The sequence below is a fragment of the Uranotaenia lowii genome, chromosome 1 (assembly GCF_029784155.1).
Source record: "Uranotaenia lowii strain MFRU-FL chromosome 1, ASM2978415v1, whole genome shotgun sequence".
In the NCBI taxonomy this organism is placed as follows: domain Eukaryota; kingdom Metazoa; phylum Arthropoda; class Insecta; order Diptera; family Culicidae; genus Uranotaenia; species Uranotaenia lowii.
In genome coordinates this window covers 159,416,781-159,444,113 of record NC_073691.1, presented here as the reverse complement: position 1 = coordinate 159,444,113, position 27,333 = coordinate 159,416,781, and the positions used below count along the sequence as shown (strand labels likewise).

The following is a 27,333-nucleotide window of genomic DNA, read 5'->3' as shown; positions in this document are numbered from 1 at the left end:
ACGGTAAATTACTTGATCAGTCAGTCAGAAAATTTTTCGGAATTTCGACATAAATCACCTTTGGCTTGAGACATTTCGATCTACGACATTATTTGACGTTCATGAATTGAAACTAACTTTGATTGTAGATTTTAATTTTTAGTTCAATCAACCTTTTGTATTGGAACTCAAAACTTGATATACAAAAACCCTATGTCGTCTTTAGAATGGGTTTTTATTAAAAAGTGTAACTAAGATAGAGATTGAAACAAACCATTTTTTTTTATTAAAAAAATCTTTTATGTCATAACAAATGTTATGTTGATATGAAATATTCTTAAAAAAACAATTTCATACTCAATTTTATTTCGTGTTTTTTTGTTCTTCTAAATACTTAAAAAAAAGGGTTTTAAAAATTTACACAGGGCCACAAAATTTACATTTTTCTTAGGTGCAATGAATTTAAACGGTAATTTCAACTAATTTGGGTTTTGAAAATAATTAAAAATCTTTAGAGAAGTTTCTGCAATTTTTTTTTACTAAAACTCAAATCAAAAACATATTATTTAAAAATAAAAGTTTTATATGCATTGATGAGCTTTAAATAAAATCAAGTTTTTTTTTACACTTTCTGCTGTGATGTCAAAAATACTTGTAATGACATTTTTCCGTAATCAGTTAGGGTAGATACTCTAGATTTCGACAGGAGCTAGTTTTCGACAACTCTTTGAAAAACTACATATCTTATTTCTAAGTTGTTCAAATCCTACATGTTAACATTTCTAAATTTTTCTTTTTCGAACGTAGCACATGTTGAACATAAATATGAAACAAAACTAGTTGCTCATCATGCGTAAATCATTAATTCAAAAGTTACTGTCTAATTGGCCAATTCAATTCGAAGCTTTGGTCCAAAGAAAGTAAATTTTCAAAAATGAAAAGAACTGAACTTTTTTAAAATAACAGCAATTTAAGTGAATCCAATATGTTGATAATGCTTTGAAATATCTGATCTTGATTGATTACTTCGCATTTTTTTAACCATCAATCGAATTTCAACAGTTTTATTCATCTGTCGAAAATTAGCGCTGAAAAATCACTTAACATCTAATTTTCGACATCAGCGTTGCAGCTTACGTAGTCATGGTTTCCGAAGTTTTGTGATTTCAAGAGGTAAACAAACAACTTGCAAATTCGAAACTGAAGATGGAATTTGCAAAATAAAACCCTTAATGGTAAGCTAATTTAACAAATTTAAATATTATAATTGAAAAATTTCTTTTCTAGGCCCTTTGTGCACATGCCCAACAACTCTGAGTCGTAATGCGCCAAATATGTGACTATGAATCTTCAAAATGTGAATGGTTTTCCTGTTTCATGAAGAATGGGTTTTCCGGTCGTGTCATTTGTATGAAGCTTCTTCCGAGATGATTGTGCACGGTCGATTGTCAGAAATCTGACATCCGGTCGTCTAAATTCGAGAAAAATTCATAAGATTGATTCATAAAATAAATTGTATGAAAGAAAAAGTCGTGCAGTGGATTGTTGTATTGTATCGACGCTTCAGCCTTTGAGGTCTTTTATGTCCTCAAAAGCAATGGAAATCTGGTTTCATTAGGCTCCTTATTCAGAAAACTTTTCACATTCTTTCAAATAAAAGCAGTTTTGCCGCAAAAAAATTGAATGATTTCTAAAGTGAAAATGATTGATGCTGTTTGTTGATTAATTATTCCATTTTAACATGACTGTCGAAAACTAAAACTTTTTTGTCGAAAACTAAAACTGGCTGTCGAAAACTGGATCCTCTACATGAGCTTTTAAATAAGGCAGTAAAAACTGAAATTACACATTTATGGTTAGCCAAAAGTGCTAAAAGGGTAGAAAAATGTTTGTTTTATGTTAAAAAACATTTTTGATTTTTGAAATAAAATTCTGAAAATTACGATATACGATTATTGTGTAAACCTAGATAAAAACTGTCGAAAACTAGATACTTTACCCTATCTGTCAATGTTGGATTTTACTAGTAATAAACTCTTTATTACCAAAACTAAATGTGTTCGGCCGAATTTGACAAAATTTCTAGTTTAGGACACTATTTACCAAATCAATAATTTAAAAAAATAAGCACCAAAATGGTTATAGTGAAACATGTTTATTGAAAAACTCTTCCTGAAATGTTTTTAAAAACTAATCTTTTTTTATTTTCATATTGTTTTTTCAATTTTCAAATAAATTTACCGAATTCTATTGTACAGTTTTTTTCAATTTTCTGATCAACTTGCCGGATTTTTTTTAATCAAACTTTTTACATTTTTAAGACATATTTTTAACAATTGTTTTTAAATTCTGAATGTTCGTGTTCTTCAACCATAAGCCTTTAACTCCGAATTTTTAATAATAAAACATAGTTTCAACCTTCTGTTCTTTCAGGACCCAATATTTTAATCAAAAGAGACAAAATACTCAGAGCTCGTAATTTAAAGCTTAAAAACCTGCGATTGAAAATTTAAAAACTTTTGATTATTATTTTTTTATATGAAATTTTAAATTAATCTCAAAAGTTTGGAAATTGTTCTAAGTAGCAACTTGAAAAATAAACTTGAATACGCAGTGTTAACTAACTTTGTATTTGATTTGTGCTTTCAAAATTAATAACAAAAGTTTTGAACTCATTATTTTTAATATCAGTTTTTATCATTCACGAAATTACTCATTTTCTAACATTTCTTTGTCAGTGTAGTTGAACATGAAGTTATTATTTAAGCTTCAAAAATGAAATTTTGATAACTGGAGGATTTTACTTCATTAAAGGTTTTTTAGCTGGCTTATATAACTGGCACTTTTAAAATAATTATTCTTCTTTTTATCAAACCATAGAACATTGAATAAATTCTGTTAAATATTCATTTCTTATTCAGTAATCGGTAATTCACATTTTCACACAATATTTTTTGTTCAAATTAAAAAATGATAGAGGAATTTCTCACTAAACTTCCAGTTGAAAATGAGGAAAAGAATTCCAAATTTAGATGCATAAAAATTAACAATTATTATCATTTTCCTAACATCCTTTCATGGTAAGTTTTGTACAAGATTGGACATTTATTTTAGAATTCAGATTTTTTAAATTTTAAATTTGCTAAGAAATTCTTTCGAAACTAATTTATTTCTTACTTTCTTGACTTATCGAAAATTTGAAACATTCATTGTAATATGTTTCCAAAATTTTGTTTATCAGTCATTTTTTTAGTTTGTGTGTTGAACATGAGTAACAAACTGTGTAAGAAAACCCTTTCCTTTTCAATTTTTCAGTCACATAGTCACAATTTGGTCACTTTATTAAAAGGGGGTTTTAAGAGATGCTTTTTTCGTAATTTTCAATCATTTATATTTTAACAAGAAAACACATAGTGGTGCTATGGGGTCAGTCTGTATATAAAAACTGCAGAACGAATTTCAACAGGATTGCCATTTGCTTCCGGAATTTTCTTTAGATTTTAACTAAATATCATGTTTTTGCAATCAAACGCAAATAAAGAATTCCATTTCTTCCTGTTTCTTCCACACACTTTTCGTTTTGTGACCCTTAAAAAAATTGTGACAATTTCGAACCCTCAAATTTTTTTATATTATAACTTTTCTGAAGATGAAATTTTCGGGTAAAAAGTTCGACATAATATAGGCTTCTAAAAACGATATTCAAAAGAAATCGGCTAGTTGCAAAAAGTTATTGATGGGAAAGTAGTGTTTCATACTTCCCCCAAAAATGTGTCAAATTTACACGTTAACTAAATTGTATGATTTGTTGAAATTTCGCATGTGATAGGTTTTCGATAGTTGGCTGATTTGGGCTTCTCAAATGAACATTTTGTTTTAAATTCCAACTTTAGATGCAAGATCAATATTTTAAGTAGGAACCTAATCTCATTCTAACATATTTGAACACGATGTCAGATTCAAGATCCCTAACCAAACTATCTTGCCTCCGAGAAATGACTTCGGGCTACTGTAGTATTTTCATGTATTTTGCATAGCCTGGTGAAGCATACCAGTTCAAGGAAATCCATAAATTTTCCCATCAATCACCAAACCACTTGGTGCGTAAACAATTGAACAAATTTGTCATGAGTGTGGTGCCGGTTATTGTGCAACAATACAATTTAGCCTATTGTTCACCATTAACCGACCACCATACAGTGCCGAAGACAAACAACCGACATGTCTAAGACGAGACGGGTGCCCTTCCTTTCACCATCAACGCAACGAAACGCAACGGTAGGAATGATATTTCAATCAATTAGTGCGCCTTGATTGGAAGCTAAGGAATCTTTTTATCGTTCCCGGAGATCGCCCCAAGTCGTGTTCCTTTCCACGCCAAGAAGGCAAAAAGGCTGAAACAAACGCCTCGCCCAACGGGTGGGTCCATTCATGCAGCTAGGCAGGACTACTTCGAGCGGCTCCTTGAGCTGAATTTCGGAACGAAGAATAGCCGAATCTCAGCTGGAAGAGGGCAGCAAATGTCGTGTGACTGCCCAGTGGGACATCTTCTGACGATGCTTCTCTTCCTTCTTGGCGAAAGGGAAAGCGTCCCGGATCTGAGGAACAGCGTTTTTTCCAACTCACTGCCAAACCCTCGGAACCCAACAACAGTGTTTCACATTGTCAGCTCACTTTCAAACATCGCCTTTCGGGAGAATGCGAGCGCAGGATGCTGGCACCCTAAATTGCATAAAACGAATATTGTAACGCTCATTTGGGCTGAAGAATCGGAACCGTACCAGCAGCAGCGGAACGTCCACGGGGGGGCATTATTATTTGCCACTCGATGGATCAACGGATATATTATGTTCTGTGAATGGATTAGTCCGGAATACTTTTGAGACGGTGTGTACCGAGTAATAAATATATGTACACACATCCCGGACCGTTTTGTCGTCTTGATTCGCGGTAATGATTGAACAATACCCAGTGAATGGGAATTGACTTAATGTAAAATATTGTGGCAATGGACAATTTTTTTAATTGTACTCTATCGAACAACTTTTAATAATATAATTATTTTGGTACTTGATGTTAATATATATTTTAAGATTTCAACCCTCCGAAGCAGGACTGATTCTGGGGGAGGGAGGGTGTACTTTTCGATAATTTTTTTTTCTATGACATTTTTGCTCCAACAATGCAAAGATAAAAAATAAATGCATTAGTTTTAAATACCATTTGATTATTCATTTTTAAGTTCCTTTACATAAATATAGATAAATATAAATTTTTATAATAAACTTTTAAAAATACTTCCTAAATCTTTCAAATGATGATAAGGATTTTTTTTAAAATCGTTTAGTAACAAAATAGGAAATTTTCTTTAATCGATGGTTGAAATGTTAAAATTTGCATAAATATCTGGTGAACAGAGCTCAAGACTGCCAGAAGTTCTTTCGCACGTATCCGGGCCAGGCAAATCCGGGATATTTTATTTAAAACCTTGAAAAATTCGAGAATTTTCCAAATTTTCAACCGAGCAATATCCGAGAAAGTTTGACAAAAATCCAGGAAACTTTTCAACAAAAACCAAAAAAAAAAATTGAATCATTATTTTGTCATTGAAAAACATAACCAGATGTCAGGCTCACAAAAGTCGTCTATGTTTATTTTAATAACACTTGCTTGAGAAAATTTCATTTTTGGGTGGCAAAAATTATAATTGTTATGATGCATTTCGAATTTTTTCCTTGATTTTCAAAAAAAAAATGGTATTGAATCCGAGCAAAATAAGTAGGGGAGAGTGGGGTATCGTGGGCCACGTTTAATATCTCAGATGTGTGTTGAGATAAAAATCTCGAGCCAACTGTCATCGTAGTCGCTTTGCGTGAGCATATATTTCTAAATGTTGTTGACTTAAAAACGCTAAATATGCTTCTTTTATTTATCAAGCTAAAAAAAGTTAGAAAAATTTACTTTCAAAATTAAAAATACACCCGCTAATTGCATCGATGGGGAACCTAAAGTGCATAACAAAAATATTCTCATACGCCTATGATCTTAGTTTTGTCATGATCTTTCACGTGGAAAAGAAATTTTTGATGAAACATCAATAAGTCACACAAACGCAACCAATTTGCAAATCATAGCTTGTGGGAAATCGTGGGCCACACATCTTGAATCACCTATATTTTTATGTTTTTATACACATTCAAAACTTAAAATACGTTTTTCCTATCTGTAAAGTTTCCTTATGCCAAATAAAGATGTTTTTTTACGGATGTGGACTTTCGGAGACAATCAATTACGCACAAATTAACTGGGCAAAAACGTACATATATTCAACGATAAACGAATAAAATATAGCGCGACGGTTCGGATCAAACTTAGAAGACGTTTTTATTGCTTGCTTAGGTACACGGTACGTCCAGGACAGACACAAAAGATGCGTGTGATCTGCTGGCCGTTTATTGCAAGTCTAATTGTAGGTAATGTTTCACTTAGCCAGCAAAGTACCGGCTATTGTGTGGCGCATGGGTCGGCTCGTATGGCGCTAATTTTAACTCGCCTCTTGGAGAGTGCGAGATAGGATGGTTAATTCAATGATTGCGTTGACTGTTTGTAGGGATTGCAACGACACCGGATTTTCAGACTAACATACCGGCCGCCTTGCAATACTACCTATACTAACTAATCCTAATCTAATCTAACCTAATCTAACCCATGCGCACGACTACTATCACTAATAATACTAATTCTAACTAAACTAACAATGTACTGGTAACGAAGACTACGATGACGAAGACTACGATGACCAACACTGCGATGACAATACAGGTTACGGTTATTCACAGCCCAGAACCTCCAACGCAACGCCGACCCTGTGAGGGAGAACAAGTAAGTTCCTAAAAGGATGAAGGTAACGCAGGGTACTTAACGTTGGGTGGGGTTGGGGTGACAGGTCCGACCCGTCCGATCGCGACCGCGTCACCCCCCATGGCATTAGGGCTGGAATCCTGCTCAGACTGGCTGTGTCTGGTTGCGCTTCTGCAACTATGAGGACTGGACGATCTTTACCAACGATGTACAAACGACAGGACACGAAAACACATATCGCTTGTAGTACGGATGGCTGTTGAACGGACGATGTGGTGACTGGACGACGTGACGACAGGAGAACGGAACAACTGGTTGACTAGATGGCTAGATGACTAGTTGACTAGATGACTGGATGTGGTCCACCGGACCGATTCGACCTAATAAGATGAGAGGGTGCTTTTTTATCTTTTTAATCACACATTACAAAAACTTCCCTGGAGCGGAGGCCTCCTGGCCTCCGCGAGCGCCCCAGGCGCTGATGAAGATGAAACTGCGATGTGAAGCTACGACGATGGTGGTTTGCTGTCAGCTTACGATGACCGCCAGATAAAGTTGGCCGATGCTTGACACGAAAGGATCATCACAATGGAAAGGCAGGAATGGTCGAATTCGGTGGACGACTAAACTTATGTTGTATACTGGAGTGGGTGGTGGTGAATTTAGTTCTCCTGCTGGACGGGATCATCAATGTTGTCCTTGATGGGAAGAACACAAATCTTCTGGATTCCTCGCTGGAACTGGCTATCCTTGGTTTTGACGTCGATGACTCGGATGTTGCCATCGGGACCGGGGTAGATTTTCGTCACACGACCGAGAGCCCACTGCAACGGGGGAAGGTTGTCCTCCTTGAGGAGCACCATGGTTCCAACGGCTATGTTGTTTCGTTTCCTAGTCCACTTGGTGCGGTTGTGTAAATCCGACAGATACTGGGAGGACCAGCGCTTCCAAATGCGCTCGTAAAAGACTTCGGTTCTTTGCCATCTCGAAAGATGGTTCTCTGGAATATGTTCCTTGGAAGGCTCCGGCACGGCTGTTAACGGTCGGTGGATCAGAAAGTGACCAGGTGTGATGGCTTCGTAATCTGCAGGATCGTTAGTCATTGGTGTCAACGGACGGGAGTTGAGAATAGCTTCAATTTGAATCGAGATGGTGTTCATTTCATCAAAACGGAGAATGGTGCATCCTATCGTCCTCTTCAGGTGCGTTTTGAATGACTTAACAGCGGCTTCCCACAGTCCACCAAAGTTAGGCGTTCTGGGGGGGATGAATTTGAATTCGGTTTCGTCGTCTACTGCCGAATGGACGACATGTCTCTGGAACTGTTTGTTTCGAAAAAGCTGACGGAGTTCATCCAATTCCCGGCGAGCACCAACGAAAGTTGTCGAATTGTCACACATCACAACTCGAGGTTTCCCACGACGACCAACAAATCGTTTAAACGCTGCGATGAATGAATCACTGGTCAGGTCCGTGACCAGCTCTATATGGACTGCCTTTGTAGCCAAACAAACGAAGATAGCAACGAAAATTTTGCGGGGTTGGATTCGACGACTTGAAGGATATTTTACTAGGAAAGGTCCACAATAATCTACTCCAACGTTCTCGAATGGATTCGATGGCGAAACACGCTCTGCTGGCAGGTCGCCCATAAGCTGCTCTGTTACGCGTGGTTTGTTACGAAAACACTGCACACATTCGTGCAGAACTGTGTTGACTAACGATCTGATTCTGGTGATCCAAAATCTCCCACGGACGGAAGAAACAAGAAGTTGAGCACCGGCATGGAAAAACCAGTGGTGGTAGTGCTTTATTATAATTTTCGACAGGGGATGTTTACTGCACAGGATCATCGGATGTTTTCTGTCTTCGCTTATCGGAGCGTGCGCTAGCCGGCCGCCAACGCGAATTATGCCATCGACAAACACGGGATTCAAAGAGAGGATCGGGGATGACGCTTTCAGTGGTCGCCCTCTCTGGAGAGCGTCGAATTCGGCAGGGAAACTTTCCTGTTGTGCTACACGAACGACGTGAAGGATGGCTGCATACTGTTCTGCGTACGTCAAACTTCCGGAAGATCGTTGGTGTGGGTTTCTCAAACTGGAATTGTGCGCAAATCGGAGCATCCACGCAACAAGATGAATCAAATCCAAAAACCTCTCACGCCAACCGAAGATTTCACTAGTGACGGGTGTAACAGGAAACGAACATACTTTCCGCTCTTCTAGTAACGACTGTTCAACTTGTTCTGGATTGCTTGAAGCTGGCCAGGTGCTGCGGTCTTGTCGCAGCCAAAGTGGACCCTCAAACCACATCGTTTGATATTGAAGCTGTGCTGGAATCATGCCTCTCGAGATGATGTCCGCTGGATTTTCCACTCCTGCGACATGGTGCCACTGGCAACCTTTTGTGGTATGCTGGATTTCGGAGACACGGTTTGAAACGAAAGCTTGCCAACGGGACGGTAAGGATGACAGCCAGCAGATTACGATGGTGGAATCTGTCCAAAACTCTGCAGAATGCGCAATTCTTAAACTGCGCCTAACTTTTTCGTACAGGTGAGCTAAGAGAAGAGCAGATGAAAGCTCGAGGCGCGGGATTGTCTGCTTCTTCTTCTTCCTCTTCAGGTCGTCTAACGGTGCTACTCTGGATTTTGCGGTTATCAAGCGGACGGTAACTTCACCATTTTCTGCTGTACAACGAAGATAAACACAGGCTCCGTAAGCCTTTTCGGATGCGTCACAGAAACCGTGTATCTCGACAAATGCTGCTTCGGAATGAAAGGTCAACCAACGTGGAACCGAGAGTGAAGATAGGGCTTTCAGGTTCATCCGATACTCCTGCCAAAAGTTCTGCATCTCTTCTGGAAGTGAATCGTCCCATCCACACTGGAGTTTCCAAAGATCTTGCAGAAATATCTTCGCGATGACAACAACGGGGCCCACAAGTCCAATCGGGTCGAAGAGGCGTGCTGTCTCTGCAAGCACAACTCTTTTGGTGATCTTGGCCTTGTCGCTCCAAACTGGACAGTCGTAAACGAAACAATCGGTAGTAGGTTTCCACACTAAACCCAACGTCTTCACAGCTGCAGTCGAAGAATCCAAGTTCAAGGAAGCACGCTCGTCTATAAGATGATCCGGTAATGCAGACAGTACGTCGGCTGAATTTGAGTTGAACTTTCTCAACAAAAAACCACCTGCTGCTGCTAGTTCAATCATCTCCTTCGCTAACTTTATCGCACTGTCGACTGAATTCGCTCCAGTGAGAGAATCATCGACGTACGTATCGTATTGTAGACTCCTTGCTGCTTCGGGATACGATTCCTTTCCACTGTCTGCTAACTGCTGAAGGCACTTGGTTGCCAGATACGGTGCGCATGCTGTACCATAAGTTACAGTGACGAGCTCGTACGTACGGACCGGAATTTCTGGAGATTCTCTCCACAGAATACGCTGGAGACGTTGATCTTCGACTTGTACCTTGACCATGCGGTACATTTTCTCCACATCAGCAACAACGGCGACTCGATGCAACCGGAACCGAAGGACGATGGACAACAAATCTTCTTGAACTACGGGTCCCACCAATAGACCGTCGTTTAGTGAGACTCCGGTGGTAGTCTTACAGGAGGCATCGAAGACGACGCGAAGTTTTGTTGTAGAACTGTCGGGCTTGTAGACCGCATGATGTGGGAGATAGTAGACCGGTAATGCTTCATCAGGGTTAGGAACTTCACGCATGTGACCGAGACTGATGTATTCCTCCATAAATGATGTGTACGCTGACTTCTTTTCGCTGTTGGACTCAAACTGCTTCTCTACGCTGAAAAATCGCCTCAGTGCTGCGTTACGAGACTCCCCCAGTTGCCGAATTACGTGATCACGTTTCGGCAAAGAGACAACAAATTTTCCGTCGCAGTCACGGGTGGTGGTTTCAGCGAAAAGCTCCTCACAAGTCGACTCCTCTACGGATTGGGTACTTGTTGATCTACACGATTCCAGTTCCCAGAATTTAGTGAGCTGCTCCTGAATTTCTGCTACTGAACAAGTCACGGAGGAAGGCGAACAGGATGCAGATTTATTCGGAATGGTACCAGCAACTATCCATCCGAAAACAGAGTTCTGAAGGCTTGGGCCATCCCTCGTCAGCTTGAATCTGCCTTCCAGAAGCAGATCAAAGAAGTGCTCGGCGCCAATAATGATGTCGATCTCTCCTGGTTCCGAAAAGCTGGGATCAGCAAGCTGAGCATCGTGGGGTAAACGCCAACTCTCGTACTCGACTCGTTTTGCGGGAAGTGTGGCTGTCAGCTCAGGCAAAATAAAGAAGCTCATTGCTCTGCTAAAAGCTGAGATGTGCGAGGTCCGAGCACGAACGGAAGCTACAACCAGTTTGCGTGACACAGCTCGTGATCCACCGATGCCTTGAACGGTGAGGTTTTCTGGAACGTGTCGAAGTTTTAGTTGTTGGCTGAAGCGAGTGGTCATGAAGCAAAACTGGGAGCACGAGTCGAGTAAGGCTCGAGCTAGTCGAGTATTGCCAAGAGAATCCTGGATGCGAATGATGGCTGTGGACAACAGGACTTGTTTCGTGAGGTTCGGTGTGTGGGAGGGAAGTGCTATGGTTTGCTGAGGGTCTGTGGTGAGAATGGGCTGTGTAACTGGGTACGAGGTCGAGGGTTGAGTGTTGGGAGGGTGGCTTGGGGTTGGCTGGTTGGATATCGGTGAGGTGTGTGATGATGATGAAGACTGGCGACGAGGCTGAGACACTGAAGGTGTAGGACGAGTTAGTTGCTGCGAGACGGAGGATATGGGGTGTAAAAGCGAGTGATGACGCATTTCGCAATGGTGACAGGAACCTTTCACACAATCGCGAGCTAGATGACCGGAGGACAAACAATTATAACACAATCTAGCTCGCTTCACTGATTCACTTCTTTCACCGACAGTTTGTTTAAGGAATTTAGTGCACCGGAAAGCTATGTGAAACACATCACCACAAAACGGACACTTCATCAGGGAGGGAACTGCTGGGTTGCTTACACTGAACTTGACACTTTTCTCACTGTTTTCTGGTAGCTCTGGTCTCCGATGAGCGATGGACTCCAACACCGAACAATGATTACGCAGGAAACTCATCAGGTCGTCGTACAGCGGAACCTCTTTGGAACTGTGGTGGGTTTCCCACTGGCGCAGGGTGGATTGATCCAGGCGAGAACACAGCATGTGAACCAGGAGCGTGCTCCACTGGTCTGGGTTCTCGCCTACCTTTTGCAGCATCTGGAGGTTCCGCTCGAATTCACTGAGCAACTTGTTGAGAGAATCGTAACTCTCCTTCCTCATCGGCTCAATGGAAAACAGTGAGTCCAGGTACGATTTTACCAGCAGCTTCCGGTTCTCGTATCGTTTTTCGAGGGTAGACCAAGCGATATCATAGTTTGCGGCGGTGATGTCCACTGAAGCAATCGCTTGTAGAGCTTCACCTGTCACGGCCGAACGAAGGTAGCAAAACTTATCGGTCTCATTGAGTTGATTACTGGAGTGGATCAGGCTTTTGAACGAGTCTCGAAAGGTGACCCATTCTTTGGTCTTCCCACTAAAGAACGGCAGTTTTATTTCCGGCAACTTCACCCTTGCCAGAGTTGATGGAGGACCTGATGATACGGTTGCACTTGGAGCTGGAGTTGCGTTGGTTGATTCTCGAATCGCTGACAGCTGGCGCCGGAGTTTACTTTTAACCACACAGTAGTCCTCCTCGAACTCCACTAGGATTCCCACATTCTCGTCCTCCCTTGCTTGATCCAATGCCTCTTGATCACTAAACTCGTCCGTGGTGTTGCTCAGGTGGTCAGTTTGCAACTCAATTTCCGTTCTCACTTTTTTGAACTCTATAAACGTGGTTTCGAGAAGTTCTAAACGTACACTTATCAGTTCACTATTGTTGCTTTCACCGGAAGCAAACTGACGCACCGAGTCTAGTGTTCTTCGCAGGTTCCGCTCCTGCTTAATTAGCTCACGCAGTTCACTTGGCATTTTCACAAGCAAGGGATCACTGTTTCCGCTGAATTCACTGAATCACCGAATTGACACCCGACCGATCGACTCAACGTCTCGCGCGAATAATTGACAGCAACAATAAAGATGGTTTTCCGGAGCTGATGTACCGCAAAAATCAGCCAAAAGTGTCTCAGCCAAGCTGTTATCACAAAATCAGCCAAAATCAACTCTGGTCCGGATTCTAATCCAACCAGCGTTACTTTAGTTATTCTTCTCGACCAACACTCAACGAGAAGTCCAGAAATTTTACACAGGCCAAAATGTGTGGGATCCTAATTCTCGATCACCACAGCCCAAAAAGAAAGCAAAATAGTACTTCCCTGAATTCCTGTTGTCCGAAAAGATCCTCGCTGCACGATGAAGTATCGCATCCGTCGCGACTGGTCCAAAGTCGCACACACCAGCAACGGGTTGCTACGAGGCAGCACGGGTGATCAAATGACCGAAATCTGTTCAGTCGGCAGACACAAAATCACCAGCAGCAAACAGCATCAGCTACAAAAACCGCTTCGCAGTTTTACGTCAATATTGGCTCACTTTTTTCAACACCTTTTAATGTACTTTTCAAAATTTTCGTTTGAAATATCACGGAAAGATCGCTTACAAGTCAGCGCACATTTTATGTTTTACACAAGGCACCTTCGAGAACATTTATCCCCCATACAACACAAATTATTCGCTCATCAAGCGATATTCATCAAGCCAAGGGAAAGCGAGTACTTAATAATTTCTTCCGAAGTAGCAAACGATTCTTATCGTAATAACTCGCCAATCAGACACGATAAAACGGATCAGAATCTTGACTCCCCCCAAGCACGGGAAACGAATAACTTTTTTCTTGTCAAAGTGGCAAATTCCCAATAAGCCACGAGAAAACGGATCAAAATCTACTTCCCCCAAGAGGCGCACGGCACACGCTAGTTTTTAGCGGCAATTTGTACCCGCCAACCAGACAGGACAAAGCAATTTTCTTCTTGCTCCTGTCGACCGACGCACTGATAACAAGCAAGTCCTTCTATGCACAACAAGCACACACAAAAGGTCAACGACCGAACAAGACACGCTTGCCCAGCACTTTTATCGCAGCACACTTTATCAACCACAGGCCACTTTTTCCGCGGCGGCTTTAAAGTCCCGACATCCGGCTATCGAAGGACCAATGTTTTTTTACGGATGTGGACTTTCGGAGACAATCAATTACGCACAAATTAACTGGGCAAAAACGTATGTACATATATTCAACGATAAACGAATAAAATATAGCGCGACGGTTCGGATCAAACTTAGAAGACGTTTTTATTGCTTGCTTAGGTACACGGTACGTCCAGGACAGACACAAAAGATGCGTGTGATCTGCTGGCCGTTTATTGCAAGTCTAATTGTAGGTAATGTTTCACTTAGCCAGCAAAGTACCGGCTATTGTGTGGCGCATGGGTCGGCTCGTATGGCGCTAATTTTAACTCGCCTCTTGGAGAGTGCGAGATAGGATGGTTAATTCAATGATTGCGTTGACTGTTTGTAGGGATTGCAACGACACCGGATTTTCAGACTAACAAAAGAGTTGTGAAAAATATTTTTTCCATCCTATATAAGGAATTTTGCCAAAACGTTCGTGAGCCAGGTTTAAGAAGCTTTACGATCATACAGCTCTCTTTTTTATTTCATCATCTGAAATTGCTTTAAAATAACGAAATGAATTATGAAATCACAGTTTTGGGTCAACTCATAAACTTTTCATTTTATTTGGTCAATTTGGATTTAGTGGCCCAAGATTCCCCACCATTTTACAAAATCCAATAGATATTTCTTTTTTTAAAACAGTCAGGATTTGTGGAAAATAACTTGTTGAAAATTTAAAAAAAAAAACCTTGAAAATGTAGAAAACCATACCATTTTTTTATTTTTATTTTATCTTTTATAATAAAAAAGTTAAGGAACAACGAAAAAAGTGGCCCATGATTCCCAACTCTCCCATATATTTTTCGACAAAATTCGGACAACCGGGCCGGGCCGAACCTTTCCCATTTTTTTTTATTAAATATCCGGGCAAGTCCAGGTAAAACCGGGTAATCTGGCCAGCAGATTTGTTTTTAAGAAAGCATTAAAAATTCAAATTTTGCGGTTCAAATCGGATTCATGCAAAATTTATCTTAGTTAAAGATTTTAGTTTGAAATTTGGTTCTTGAAAAAAACTGCAATATTTATAATGTTGAACAATACGCCAAAACATATGGAATTTCCTGCATTTTCTTTGAGAGAAGATACATGTTTTTTTTTCATCAATGACTTTTCATCAAAAATCGATTCCTGATGATGGTTTTTTTAAATAAGTTTTTCTTAAGACTGAACTTGCAAAATTAACTTTAATTCTACTTAATGTCGATTTCAGCTGAATTGTGCAAACGAAATAACTTTGGTTGAACTTTAAAATCAGACTAACAATCAAAATTATAAGCCCACAACCTCTTGAAATTTAAATTCCTTACTGAAATACACTATCGTTTTTTATACGCGGTATGAATTCCGTCGTTAACGTATAGGACTTGGAATATTTTCTCTTAAAAAACGTATTGATTGGCGAGAGCCGCGTAGAAGAATTGTATCCATGCGCGTAAAAAAAGACCTTAGTGTAGTCATCTTGATAATTTAATTTTGATTGTGAAACTCATTTGCGAGCAGAATCTGAATCTGAATTCCAAGTTTGAATTTTCAATCTGTTTCGGAATTTCATTACGTTTTCTGAAATGTACAGAAAAACGGTTTTTGAATTCAGAATTATGAGCCAAGTATTGAAATCAGGTTCAGAGTCCTCAATTATGAATCCTGTTTTGAGTTTCAATGGTTATTCTTTAATTCAATTATGTTTTTATAACCTGACTTCCAAATTTAAATAAAAATAAAAAATCGAATGATGAATCTGTATCGCCATTTCGAATCTTTGTTATGTTCGAATTTTGCATATGATTTCAAGGTTTTGTTTTCTCATATTCGAAAAAAATATTAAACAAACGTATGAGTTTCGCAAATTATGAACCAAATTTCGTGAAACCAAATTTAAACGATGATTTCAAACGCAGCTATTCATTTCAATTTTTAATGATGATTCGAACCGAAAATCAACGATCCTAAACTGGATACATAATCCGAAATATGAAAACACAAATACCAATTCGATTTTAATTATAAGGAACCAAACTATCTGAAATTAGTTAAACCTTATTTAAAATTTAGTATTATTATGAGGGCTTTTCGTGGTCGGTGCCACAATTAAAAAGAATCAAGCTGGGGTTAACTTTGCGTGTATTGGGCAACATTTAGTAAACTCAAACCTCCCATCATCCCCGAAATGGCGAGTACTCACTAGCTTTCACAAGGTTGCAACATGCTTCCTCCCTCCTCGGATGTTGGCGGCTGACCCACTGGACATTCGCCACCGGTGCGGCGATTAAAATTTGTTGGCGGCTGCTCCTTCGAATGTTCGCCACCGATGCGGCGATGAGAGGCGAACGAATTCAGCAGCTGCACCACCTGGATTTCGCCACGGGTGCGGCGATTGAGCGCCCTCTGATTCGGCGGAGGTTGGCCCCGCCGCGGCGAAGAACTTCGGTCCGGAACGGCAGCGGTACCCTGGAATTCTTTCGTCACTGGTGTGGCGACCTAAGGCCGTTCGTTTCGGCGGATGTTGCACCGGATGTTGCGCAACTGATGAGGCAAGGAACTTCGGCGGATGCTCCACCAGATATTCGCCTGCTGTGACGGTCGGAGGCCCTTTGCTTCGGCGGCGGTTTCCGGGGTGCTATGCCACAGATTAGGCAAGGAGCTTCGGCGGTTGTTTCCGGGGTGCTATGCCACTGGTGCGGATCGGAAAAGCCTAAGAATCCAGCGAGAAGGAGAAATAACGGGAAAAGGGCCGCCTTTAGCGAAAGCCCGTATTAGTCGCCAGACCACTTTCCCGATTTATCGGCAATTACCTGGCTTGATTTCCTTTTCCTGGAGCCGGGGGTTTTTACCTTCGACTGGCTGGATGTTGTGCTGAAAAGCACGTGGCGTAGCCGAGTTTTCTTTCCGCGTAGCAGCTGCAAATAAAATTGCATTTTTTTTAAATGCCTTTGCGCCAACCGGGTGCGTACCTCCTACTGGAATGCTGGAATGCTGTCCTCAGGATCCTCCGGCTTCTTCCGCTGGCAAAATCGAGTTTTTCCTCGGGGCACACACTCAACACTTAGCGCCCGAAACTTTCCACGCCGGAACCGCGAGTAACGTTTGAGCGGGTTTGCTCGCTCAGTATGGTTAACCCATTTTTTCTGCACGCTCAGTATCGTTCACTCATTTTTTTGCACGCTCCGTATCCTTTCTATATTTTTGCGTTTATTTGATATGGGGTTGGGTTTGCGCTACTTAATATGGGGTTGGGTTTTTGGATGAGTTATTGTTGCCTATCGCTTTAAATGTATCAAATTTGAGACTAATGACTTAACATAAATTCAAATGCAACAGTATTCAGAAATGAATTGAAACCAAGAAGTGAGATAATTTTGAAAAACTGTAGCTGAATTTCGAACTTGGGATAGTTTTCGAGGATTTGACATCAGTTGTTAGTCAATAATTTTGAATTTAATGTAGAATACCTCGGATACTTTTGATGGACCCTCATGGGGGGAGTTTAACCCCCAACGGGGGAAAGGCCCCCCCCCCCCCCGGGTGTTTGAGTATCTAAAAATGCCAAGTGAAATGTTTTTCTCTAAACTCAAAATTTCAAATACTTAATCAAATGTCGATAAACAACTAAAATACAGTCCACCCACAATCATGGGTCACACACAATTATTAGTCACCGATCATTAGAACTGCTGATATCTACTAAACCAAAAGAAATTATATCATATTATTATTTTTAGTTAATCGACAATATCATCAAAATGCATTAAAAATATTATTTGTGCGTTTGATAACAGTAAAATTGCTGTTTGAATACTCTTTATCAAAGGTGAACTATAAGCTGTGCAACTATCGCATAAAATTCCAATGTTATAAGGTTGACATCTTAAACCGTTAAGCCCCTTATTCGGGTATTTCAAAGATTCCAACCAAATAAATTGGTCCCATATAAGCACAAAAAAAGAGTTCACACTTTCCAAATAAAACTGAGCGAATGAAATGCGAAAATTCAATAATATTTAGCTAGATAAAAGTGACCCATAATTGTTACAGAATCCACCAAGTTCCACACAATCATGGGTCACTTTTTCGCAAGCAAAACAAAACATTTCTTGGTTGCTAGCTCAACCCAATTGCCCCTTGAACGTATACTAGCAAAGAATGCCCCTGAATGTTTGCCAGAAACTTGTTGATTTGCATGTTGATGTTCGGGTGTTGCCATGGACTTCTATGTGACTAATAATTGTTACAAGCTTCAATTTTGACCCATAATTGTGGTTTTGAAAAACGTTGATTGTTTCGGTAAATTATTTTATTTTTCAACAAAATTGGAAACAAAGTCATGTTTGAAATCAAAGAGGGAATATTTAATGACTGAAATTCATGCAAAGCTTGATTTTTGGTCCTCTAACACCCGAATGAACGAACATTTTGTAGTGAAATGATACGTTAAGTGACTAATGATTGTGGGGGGACTGTAATTCAAAAGTAAAAATCTCGACTCAGAACTAAAGCTCAAAATCTTATTCTAGGTCCGCAATTCTAGTACATACAGTTTTTCAAAAACTTTCTCTTGTTGATTGAAATTTAGTCCCGAATATCGAATTTCTATAAGATAGAACTTAGCTTGCAAGATAACCCAGATGTAGCCCGATTATGTTCACTTTATATTAAAAATCAAACGAAAATTTTATTTTATTCATTAGAATTATGCGATTTGCGTCCCAAAATTTTGAATAAATTTCATCCAAATTAACATGAACGAATTTTCGAAATTTAAAATATGATTTTAAATTGACTGACGTGTTTAAAAATGATTTTTTTTCAAGATCTTTTCTTTATGACTTTTTTTTCAATAATTTGGATATTGGCGGATATTGTAAAAAATTACCCAAAATTGCACGACCCGGAGGTCGGTAAAACCAAATTGCACACGAAAATTAGGAAGTCATCATACGTCTTAAATTCAAAGCATTTTGTTGATGTTATTTATTGATCAAATGAAACCAAGTTTCCATCAAACGTAGAATACATGTTTAAAAACTGTCTGCAGTCTTTAACTCAATTTTGTTTGCAATGGTTCATTAGACATAATCAAATCAATCTCTTCATTTGGCATTTATATTATCCAGATTTCGTTGATTTTTACCGATATTTTCGTTAAATTTTATTTACCGATTAACGAAGTTGGAAAAATGAAAAAATAATCCACTATTGAAAAAGTAACTATTACCGAACTAGTTGGGTAAAATATATTACCGAACTTGTACGTTTATGATTACTGTACACAACTCCAAGTGACAAAAAATTGAAATTTAAATCTGTTTGTACAAACTATTTCCAAGTTAAAAAGAACCAAAAGAGAATTTTTATATATTTTTTTTGTTCAAGATATACCTATTCCGGCAGCGAACCAAATGGATACAACAGCAGTCGATCGGCAGCCAAGCTAAGGGCCGAATTTTGTTCGCTGAGTTTAATTGTTTTTTTTTGCCTCCATCGATTGTTCAAACATGAGAGGCCACTCGAGATTTTGTTGTTCAAGAACCCCATTTTTTCTTCTTTCTATATACTTATGAGCGTTTGTATGTAGGTTCAATTTTTTTTTCCAATGCGGATTCCTAGCCTGGTGCATGCATTCTGCCGATATGTGACTCGTCCAGGGGGGGTTCGAACTAATTATTCAAATTTCATTTTTTTTTCTTGTTGGTTACCCGTTAATGACCATAAGGTTGATAAAGAAATTTAACTGAATGTGCAGCGTATGGGTCATATTCTAGTACCATATACATAAAGGTTTTGAAATCGAGGTAAATTGTGTACGCTTAAAGGCGGTTTACTTGAAATCACCGGATGGTTAAATTCGTACCCCAACATATTAATCTTTTATAACAAATACTTCAGCGATTTATGAAGATCTGTCTGATCGATCTAATAACTGATGTGGAACTTAAACACCTTAAGGTGTACTATTCAGCTAAACCATTCCACTGCTAGAATGATGTCAAGTTGTTTGTTTTACTGTTTATTTTGTGTATCTCATTAAATTCGCCGGAAAAGTTAAATTGGATTATGGATACGAAATAAAAATTTCGCTTTAGTTTCGGACGTCTATCACGAAACAAATTTTTAATCCGTATTCGTAAAGGCCTGATCAAAACAAAGTCTTATGCAGATTCAGTGTCTTTTTCCAACCAATTAATTCAAATGGATGAGCAAAAATCAACTGTCACTGATAACTACATAAAGCTTAATCTTAAACTTAAAATATTGGCGCAATAAGCGTAGCAACATTCAAATAGTTTCCTTGCTCGTTTCGAATAATCTCTTTATGACTATACTTATTCATGTGGCAAGAATTAGCATAAACAATGCCTACCCCATGAGTCTTCTGTCAATAGATAATGTTGAATAACCGTCATATTTTCGACGGACAGGTAACTTTCAATATTTTTCTCAGAACAAATTCCTCAGAATCTTAAAGGCGAAACCTCCACTGGACTCACGGGTGGTCAAATCGACGACGTCGAAGCAGATAATTTCCATTGCATGTTGCCACATTGCTGCGGATCCTAACTACAGAAACCTTACTGGAGCGAGGCTTAATGGCCCAGTCTTGCTCGTGGGATAGCCCGGGACGAAGAACGGCGGCCATCATCATCTAGAGTGAGTCAGCAGTATCCAATAATAATATCGAGCTTTCAAGAGGACTTATCAACAGCTCAGTCCGATTACGCTTCGAGGCCCTGCCTGGGCGTTTGAGACCTACCTTCGGCCATAGTTTGCTCGCTGGAGGTCAGGATCAAAGTCTCGTTTGGATGGGTTCGGTTTTTGAACCGGCCACAATGCACTGTTTGCTCGCTTGCTTGCTTGAATTGCATTGATTACCCAGAAACTCAGCCTGTGTGAGGCCTTCCATGTTTGTCTTCTTTCATCGTCGTCGTCGTGTGCCCAAGTTGAAACTTTGATTGAAGCATAATGATTCTTTCCCGGTAAAATATCCTATTCACGATGGCGTTGACAGTTGTTTTATACAAACGATGGTTCCATTCGAGAAAATTGTCGAAGGTTAGATTAGAGTGAATCTTTGTCTGTAAACAGTGAACCTTTGGCAATTAGGCTAATCACATTGTAAATTTTTGCCTCGATTTCCAGCAAAAAAAATTGCTGGAAACGTTCAGCAATCCAAATTTTTGCTGGAAACCAGCAATCGGTTTTCGAATTGCTGGATTTTTCAGCATTCGGTTATGTGCTTGTCATTTTTGCTGAAAAATCAGCAATCGGTTTTCAAATTGCTGGACTTTCCAGCAATTGATCTAGTTTGCTGGAAAATCAGCAATCGAGTTGTCAATTTGGAGTTTGTTTTGGTTTCGTACGCTGAAGTAAGGTGAGATTCTATTTTACGAATTTAGGTTAAATTAATATAATTATTTTATTTTCCTCTATATTCTAGCAATCAGGCATCAAGTCAAGGGTAAGTTTTTATTGTACAGGTAGATATTCCATAGAAGATACTAATCAAAACTATTTTACAGGTGGCGGATGATCAACATTTTGGCACAAAGCGGCCACCCCAGAGCCGGTGTTAGAAAGTTGTAAAAAAAAAAGTTTTTTTTGGAAAATAAATTAATCCCTAATTGAAAATGGGAGAAAATAATTGTTTTTATTGCTTATTATATGCACAGCCAATATTAAACTTTAATTTTACATTGAAATATAAATTTCATACTAAATACTGCCGGTTGTGTTGAAAGAAATAGCTGGTTTCCAGCAATCTGGATTGCTGATTTTCCAGCAATTTGAATTGCTGGAAACCAGCATTAACGTTTGCTGTTTTTTCCAGCAATTTAAATTGCTGGAAATTTTGCTGGAAAGTCAGCGGGACAAAAACCAGCAAAATTTTGCTGGTTTCCAGCAAAAAAAAATTTGCTGTGCACGTTTATGAAAAAAAAAAGTACACACTAAGTTTTTGTCTTGATTTCCATCAATTTAAATTGTTGAACGCGTTTAGCCAAACGAATTATTGCGGGAAACCAGCAAAAAATCTCCATTTCACTGATTTCTCCAGCCCTTGTTTTGCATTGCTGAATAACCAGCTATACAGTAAGCGAAATAAGAATAGTACCACTATGTGTTTTGCTTGTTAAAATATGGATGATTGTAAATCATCAAAATTTCCTTCTACAAGTTGTTTTGAATTGTTTAACGTATAAATCAAGTATAAGTTTACTTTTTTTGGACGTAGCAATTGGCGTTGAGGACCAAAAAGATGAAAAAAGGGTGCGAAATAAGAATAGTACCACTTGTGATTTTCAACAAAAACAAAATTATTTCTAAAAATTTACTGTGTAATAGTGAAAAATAATACTTCTACGAATTATTTGAATAGATAACTGCATTTTAAGCAGTTTTCTAGGATTCCAAAGGTTTTCAAAGATTTTAAAAGAGGGTTTTAAAAGATGCTCTTCTAGAACTAAAGAATCTAATATTTGAGCTATAATACTTTATCAAACTGCTTGATTTCTTCATAAACATTCACTAGTATGATGCAAAATGATAAAACAAAGATTTGAGGCTGAATTTGAATCCAAAAATACGGCTTCAAATTCAAAAATACTAATGTTTTTAAGTAGTCAAACACTATTTCTCTAGTTTTAAGTTATACATAGATGGCAGCTCTATCTTGCAATTAAACCGAATTGATGCCCATTTTCGAATATCCGGGATTAATTCAGGTGTGTTTTATGGTTTTGATCAAGAAATAAGTTCTTGGTACCCTGTGAACGCCTTGGAAATTCTAAGATCACTAAATCAAAATATTAGAATTGCATAAAGGTCACTAAAAGTGAATTTCTTAGACCGATAATTTGAATAATGTTGTCCTACTTTCCGATGCAGCTAGATGGAACAGACGACTAGCAGTATGGTTGGTATGATTTTAAAATGGAACTGGAAGTTGAGATGAGCAGGAATTTTGGCGGTGGTATATTCTTGTGCTGGTGATTTTTTTTTTCAAATCCGGGAAAGCTTTCTGTAGCGTGAATTACAACAAAACTGTGTTGGAAAACTACCTCAAAATTATGAATATGGGCCTAAATAAATTTGGAAAATAAATATTGAGACTTCGTTTTGTTTTAACTGCAAGATAGTGCTGCCATCTACGACTTGAATCTGGACAAAGTGAGGTTAACTGAAAAAAAATCTAAGTTATGGAATTCTAACCTGTTTTTTTTCTGATGAAAAAAGCCCAGAATGTTTGATTCACCATTTCACGTCATTTTAATGAAGAAAGTATATAGTTGGGTGAAGAATTACAGCTCAAATATCAAATTCCTTAGTTCTAGAAGAGCATCTCTTAAAACCACCTTTAAAAACCTTTGAAAACCTTTGGAGTTCTAGAAAACTCCTTAAAATACAGTTATCTATTAAAATAATTTTCATTCAAAGCATTATTATTATTCACTTTTACACAGTAAATTTTTAGATATAATCTGGTTTTTGTTGGAAAACACAAGTGAAATTATTCTTATTTCGCATCCTTTTTTCCATATATTTAGTCCTCAACGCCAATTGAAACGTCCAAAAAAAAGTAAACTTATGCTTGATGTACCCATTAAACAATTCAAAACAAATTGTAGAAGAAAATTTTGGTGATTTTCAATCATTCATATTTTAACAGGCAAAACACACCCAAGTAACATTTTTAATTCTTCAAGGTTTTATACGAAAAGTGTAGGGTTTTTAGCGAGCTTGAACAAGTGATATTAGCTGAGAAGCGTATTTTTAGAAGATCACTTTATAAATTTTCTTCAGGATAGCTACTGAACCATTTCACAACCATCTCGTAAGACTTAGATGAATTTGAATTTGAATTGAATTTGAAACCTTTTTCAAATCTACTCGCATAACAGTCCCATACAGAATATTTTTTTCTCACCAAGCTACTTTCTAAAACTTAAATTTGATCATTTTTGAACTTCTAAATGCAATTTTCAGAAAAAGAAACATACTTTTGGAAAAATTTCGTAAATTCCACATTGTAAGTTGAATCTTTTTACGATTTTTGATTGCATCCGACCCAAGCAACCAAAAGTCTCATATCTAGCCTTCTATGGACTTGAAGTTCCAAAAAGTTCCTCAAATAGCCTTTTTTGTGACATGTCAATCGCACCCACAAAGTATAAAAGTTACAAATTAGGTCTCAAATAGCCTTCTGTGAACTTCAAATTCCAAGAAGTTTCTCAAATAGCCTTCTGTGAACTACAAGTTCCACGAAGTTTCTCAATTACCCTTTTTTGTGACATGTCAATCGCACCCACACAGTATAAAAGTTACAAATTAGGTCTCAAATAGCCTTCTGTGAACTTCAAGTTCTAGGTAGTTCCTCAAATAGCATTCTGTCAACTTCAAGTTCCAAGAAGTTCCTCAAATAGCCTTTTCTGTGACATGTCAATCGAATCATTCAGAATAAAAGTTACAAATTGGATCTCAAATAGCCTTCTATGGACTCGAATTTCCACAAAGTTCCTCAAATAGCCTTTTTTGAGAAATGTCCGCCATTTCATGGATATGAAATGTGAACGAACATCCCCAAAGGGCATATAATAAATAAATCATTTTTTGGAGCTTGGAAATTGTTGAAATGTATTTTTTTTTGAAGCTTCAACTCAGAACAACTTAAAGCTAACTCGCAAATGATTGTTTTTTAAAAGAGTAAATACTTTGACTTTATAAAATTTCGCCAACTGTATTTACTTACCACGAATTTATCACACATTGAAAGTAGTTGAAGCAATTCATTGATTAAATATCAAGATAAAATCAAGAATTTGTATAATTTTATGCTTAACAGTTATAAACATGGAGTTTCATTTTTTTAAAAACCTATATTATTTTAACGGATGATTGATTCATACGCCGTTTCGTAATGTTTCTTAGTAATAATCAACATGCGTCTTTGCTGTTGGCCGCTGGTTGCCCTTGCGGGTATTCTAGGAAGCTTATAACCACTTCGGATTTTAGCTGCCGGCAAGGCAACATCTAGGCGTGGCGTCGTGGCAGCGTGTTCGGCTATCATCTCGGAGGATGGGGTTCAAATCTTGTACCAGGACTAATTTTTTCCATTAGGTTGTTTGATTGCTTGAGTAAGCGAATCTCATAATTGTGTAGCAGAACTGGCGTGCGTGCTGGCATGTATCGAACAAAGCAATTAAGTAAGATCAAATGAGGGAGGTGATGGAAGGAATAAAATAAAGATGGATGCCGAGAAACCGACAGCACCACATGGGCTGGTGATGACCAAAATAAGAGAGGAGAGGAGAATTATTTTTTGTTTTTGCTGATTAAACGTTTTCTTGTGGGCTGAATAGAAGGCCGTTCAAATCTGTAATGGAACTTCAAAGTTTCAATAAGAACTTAAATTTTGGGCTGAATAGAAGGAACTTCAGCACATCGATTATGCTGATTAAGCTGTGTTCGAGCTTTTTAACGAGACTTTTGGTTGCTTGGGGATTGTTTTTCACTCAGGAAGTCATTCCTGCCTTCGAAAACTCGTGTGCATCATTCGACATCAAGTGAGTTAAATTTTTTTAAATGATTCAAGTATTTCACATATAGAACTGTTTTTCGGGTATATTTCATATAGGACAGCCACAAATTGATATTTTTTTCGAAATTTGTAGAACAAAACCTCTTTTTAAGTGTTTTATTTTGAATCCCTATGTTGACTTAAAATGACGAAAATTCATATGGGGCTGTTATGCGAATAGGGGAAGTCTACAAAGCACAAAAAATAGTGTTTTTACCTGCTTTGATAAGTTCTTTTGTTTCCATGTTGTTAGAAGTGCGAGCTACCTCCATATGTGAGTGCAGTTGTTCGACCATTGTTTGTTTTCGATGCAAAAAAAGAGATTTGTTGTCATTATTTCTTTCATAACTCTTCAAGGAGTTGATGGCCCACTTTGGTGTCTTCAGATGAAAGTTGCATCATAAATTGAGCTACTCAATGGTATTTTTTGCAAAATATTCGGTGGTGCAGACGGTACTTTTAGGCGCCATTTAAAGTTTATTTACAACTTTTCATGTTGAAGGTGTTTATTTATTTATTTTCAACTATTTTATTTGGAAAGCTGATAAAATTTCATTGCATTTTTATGTGCTATTTTATAATTTCCGTTGAAAAATAACAGAGTTATGTAGTTTTGAAAAATGGTCAAAAAAATCTAACCGAAGCTAACTCAAAAAATAAAAATGTTAGAAATCTGAAAAAATACATGTTTTTTTAAGTCACAAAAATGAACCAAATTTTCAATTTTGGGGAAAATCTGAAGACCCCCGGCGCAAACCTGTCAGATAATAAAGAAAAATCCCCACCAGTAAAATAGATACTTGGATATGATTGTCTCTATGGGGTGCTACAACTAGTCGGTAAGAAGCATATTGACGAAATTTGTTTTTAGTTGCATCAGAATCAATACAATTCTAATATTTTCTTAGATGATTGTTCGTGCACCGTTAATTTTTTTGAAATGTCATATTCTTTTAGCAACTCAAGCAATATGGATGTAAAATTTTCGATAGATTCAAAACATTACCATTACCAAATCATTTTTAGTGGGGTTTGATAACGGTAATAGAGAGCCAGATAACTGTTGAAAAAATCACCTTTATTTATTTTAGGTTGATTTTTAGAAGATGTTAAGAATTTATCCAGTCAGTTTGAGAATTGAATGTTATCAATTTTGTGGTTCCGAGTAATTTGCATCACTATCATAAGAACGGTTTGGAGGATCAGGAAACATTGATAAATGCACACTACCTTTTATGCTCAATGGTTAAAAAGAACTTTTCCAAAATTTATTTATATAGGACTTTAACTTGATATTAGATCCAACTCTCAGTTTCAAAAGTCTGAAAAAAGGATCGTAATCAAAAATATCATCAAACTTGAAAGAACATAAAATTTAACATTTAAGTAAAAAGCATGCCACTTAAAATTTCGAAACATTTAAGTATAGAGAAAAATCTGAACCAATACACGAAAATACAAAAAAAAAATTCGTACCAGATATCAGATCAAAAAAACGATCTATCAAGCACAAGTTAGTTTAAGAATATAAACACTTGAACTCGATCAACAAAAATAAAATCAATATCAAAGAAAATCAGCTTTTAAATTTTCGTTCAAATATAACTGAAATTTCAGATTCATAAAGCCAAATTCAGAATATTGATTTAAATTAACAATAAAATTCAGAATTAAATTTAACTGTATGGATTACAG

The 27,333-nt window shown here is 37.9% G+C and overlaps 2 protein-coding genes across 2 annotated transcripts; both read right to left on the bottom strand.

The window, feature by feature from the left end:
• Positions 1-6,965: 6,965 nt before the first annotated feature.
• On the bottom strand, positions 6,966-8,144 carry LOC129740052 (uncharacterized). The gene is made up of 2 exons (XM_055731639.1): positions 7,274-8,144; positions 6,966-7,220 (listed from the first exon to the last, which is right to left on the bottom strand). Exon 1 carries the CDS (start codon positions 7,998-8,000, stop codon positions 7,503-7,505), a length of 498 nt encoding a protein of 165 aa, XP_055587614.1. The 5' UTR covers positions 8,001-8,144; the 3' UTR covers positions 6,966-7,220; positions 7,274-7,502.
• A 154-nt stretch (positions 8,145-8,298) lies between these two features.
• Positions 8,299-12,869, bottom strand: LOC129738073 (uncharacterized). The gene is made up of 2 exons (XM_055729256.1): positions 8,681-12,869; positions 8,299-8,336 (listed from the first exon to the last, which is right to left on the bottom strand). Exons 1-2 carry the CDS (start codon positions 12,867-12,869, stop codon positions 8,299-8,301), a joined length of 4,227 nt encoding a protein of 1,408 aa, XP_055585231.1.
• Between the last annotated feature and the right edge of the window lie 14,464 nt (positions 12,870-27,333).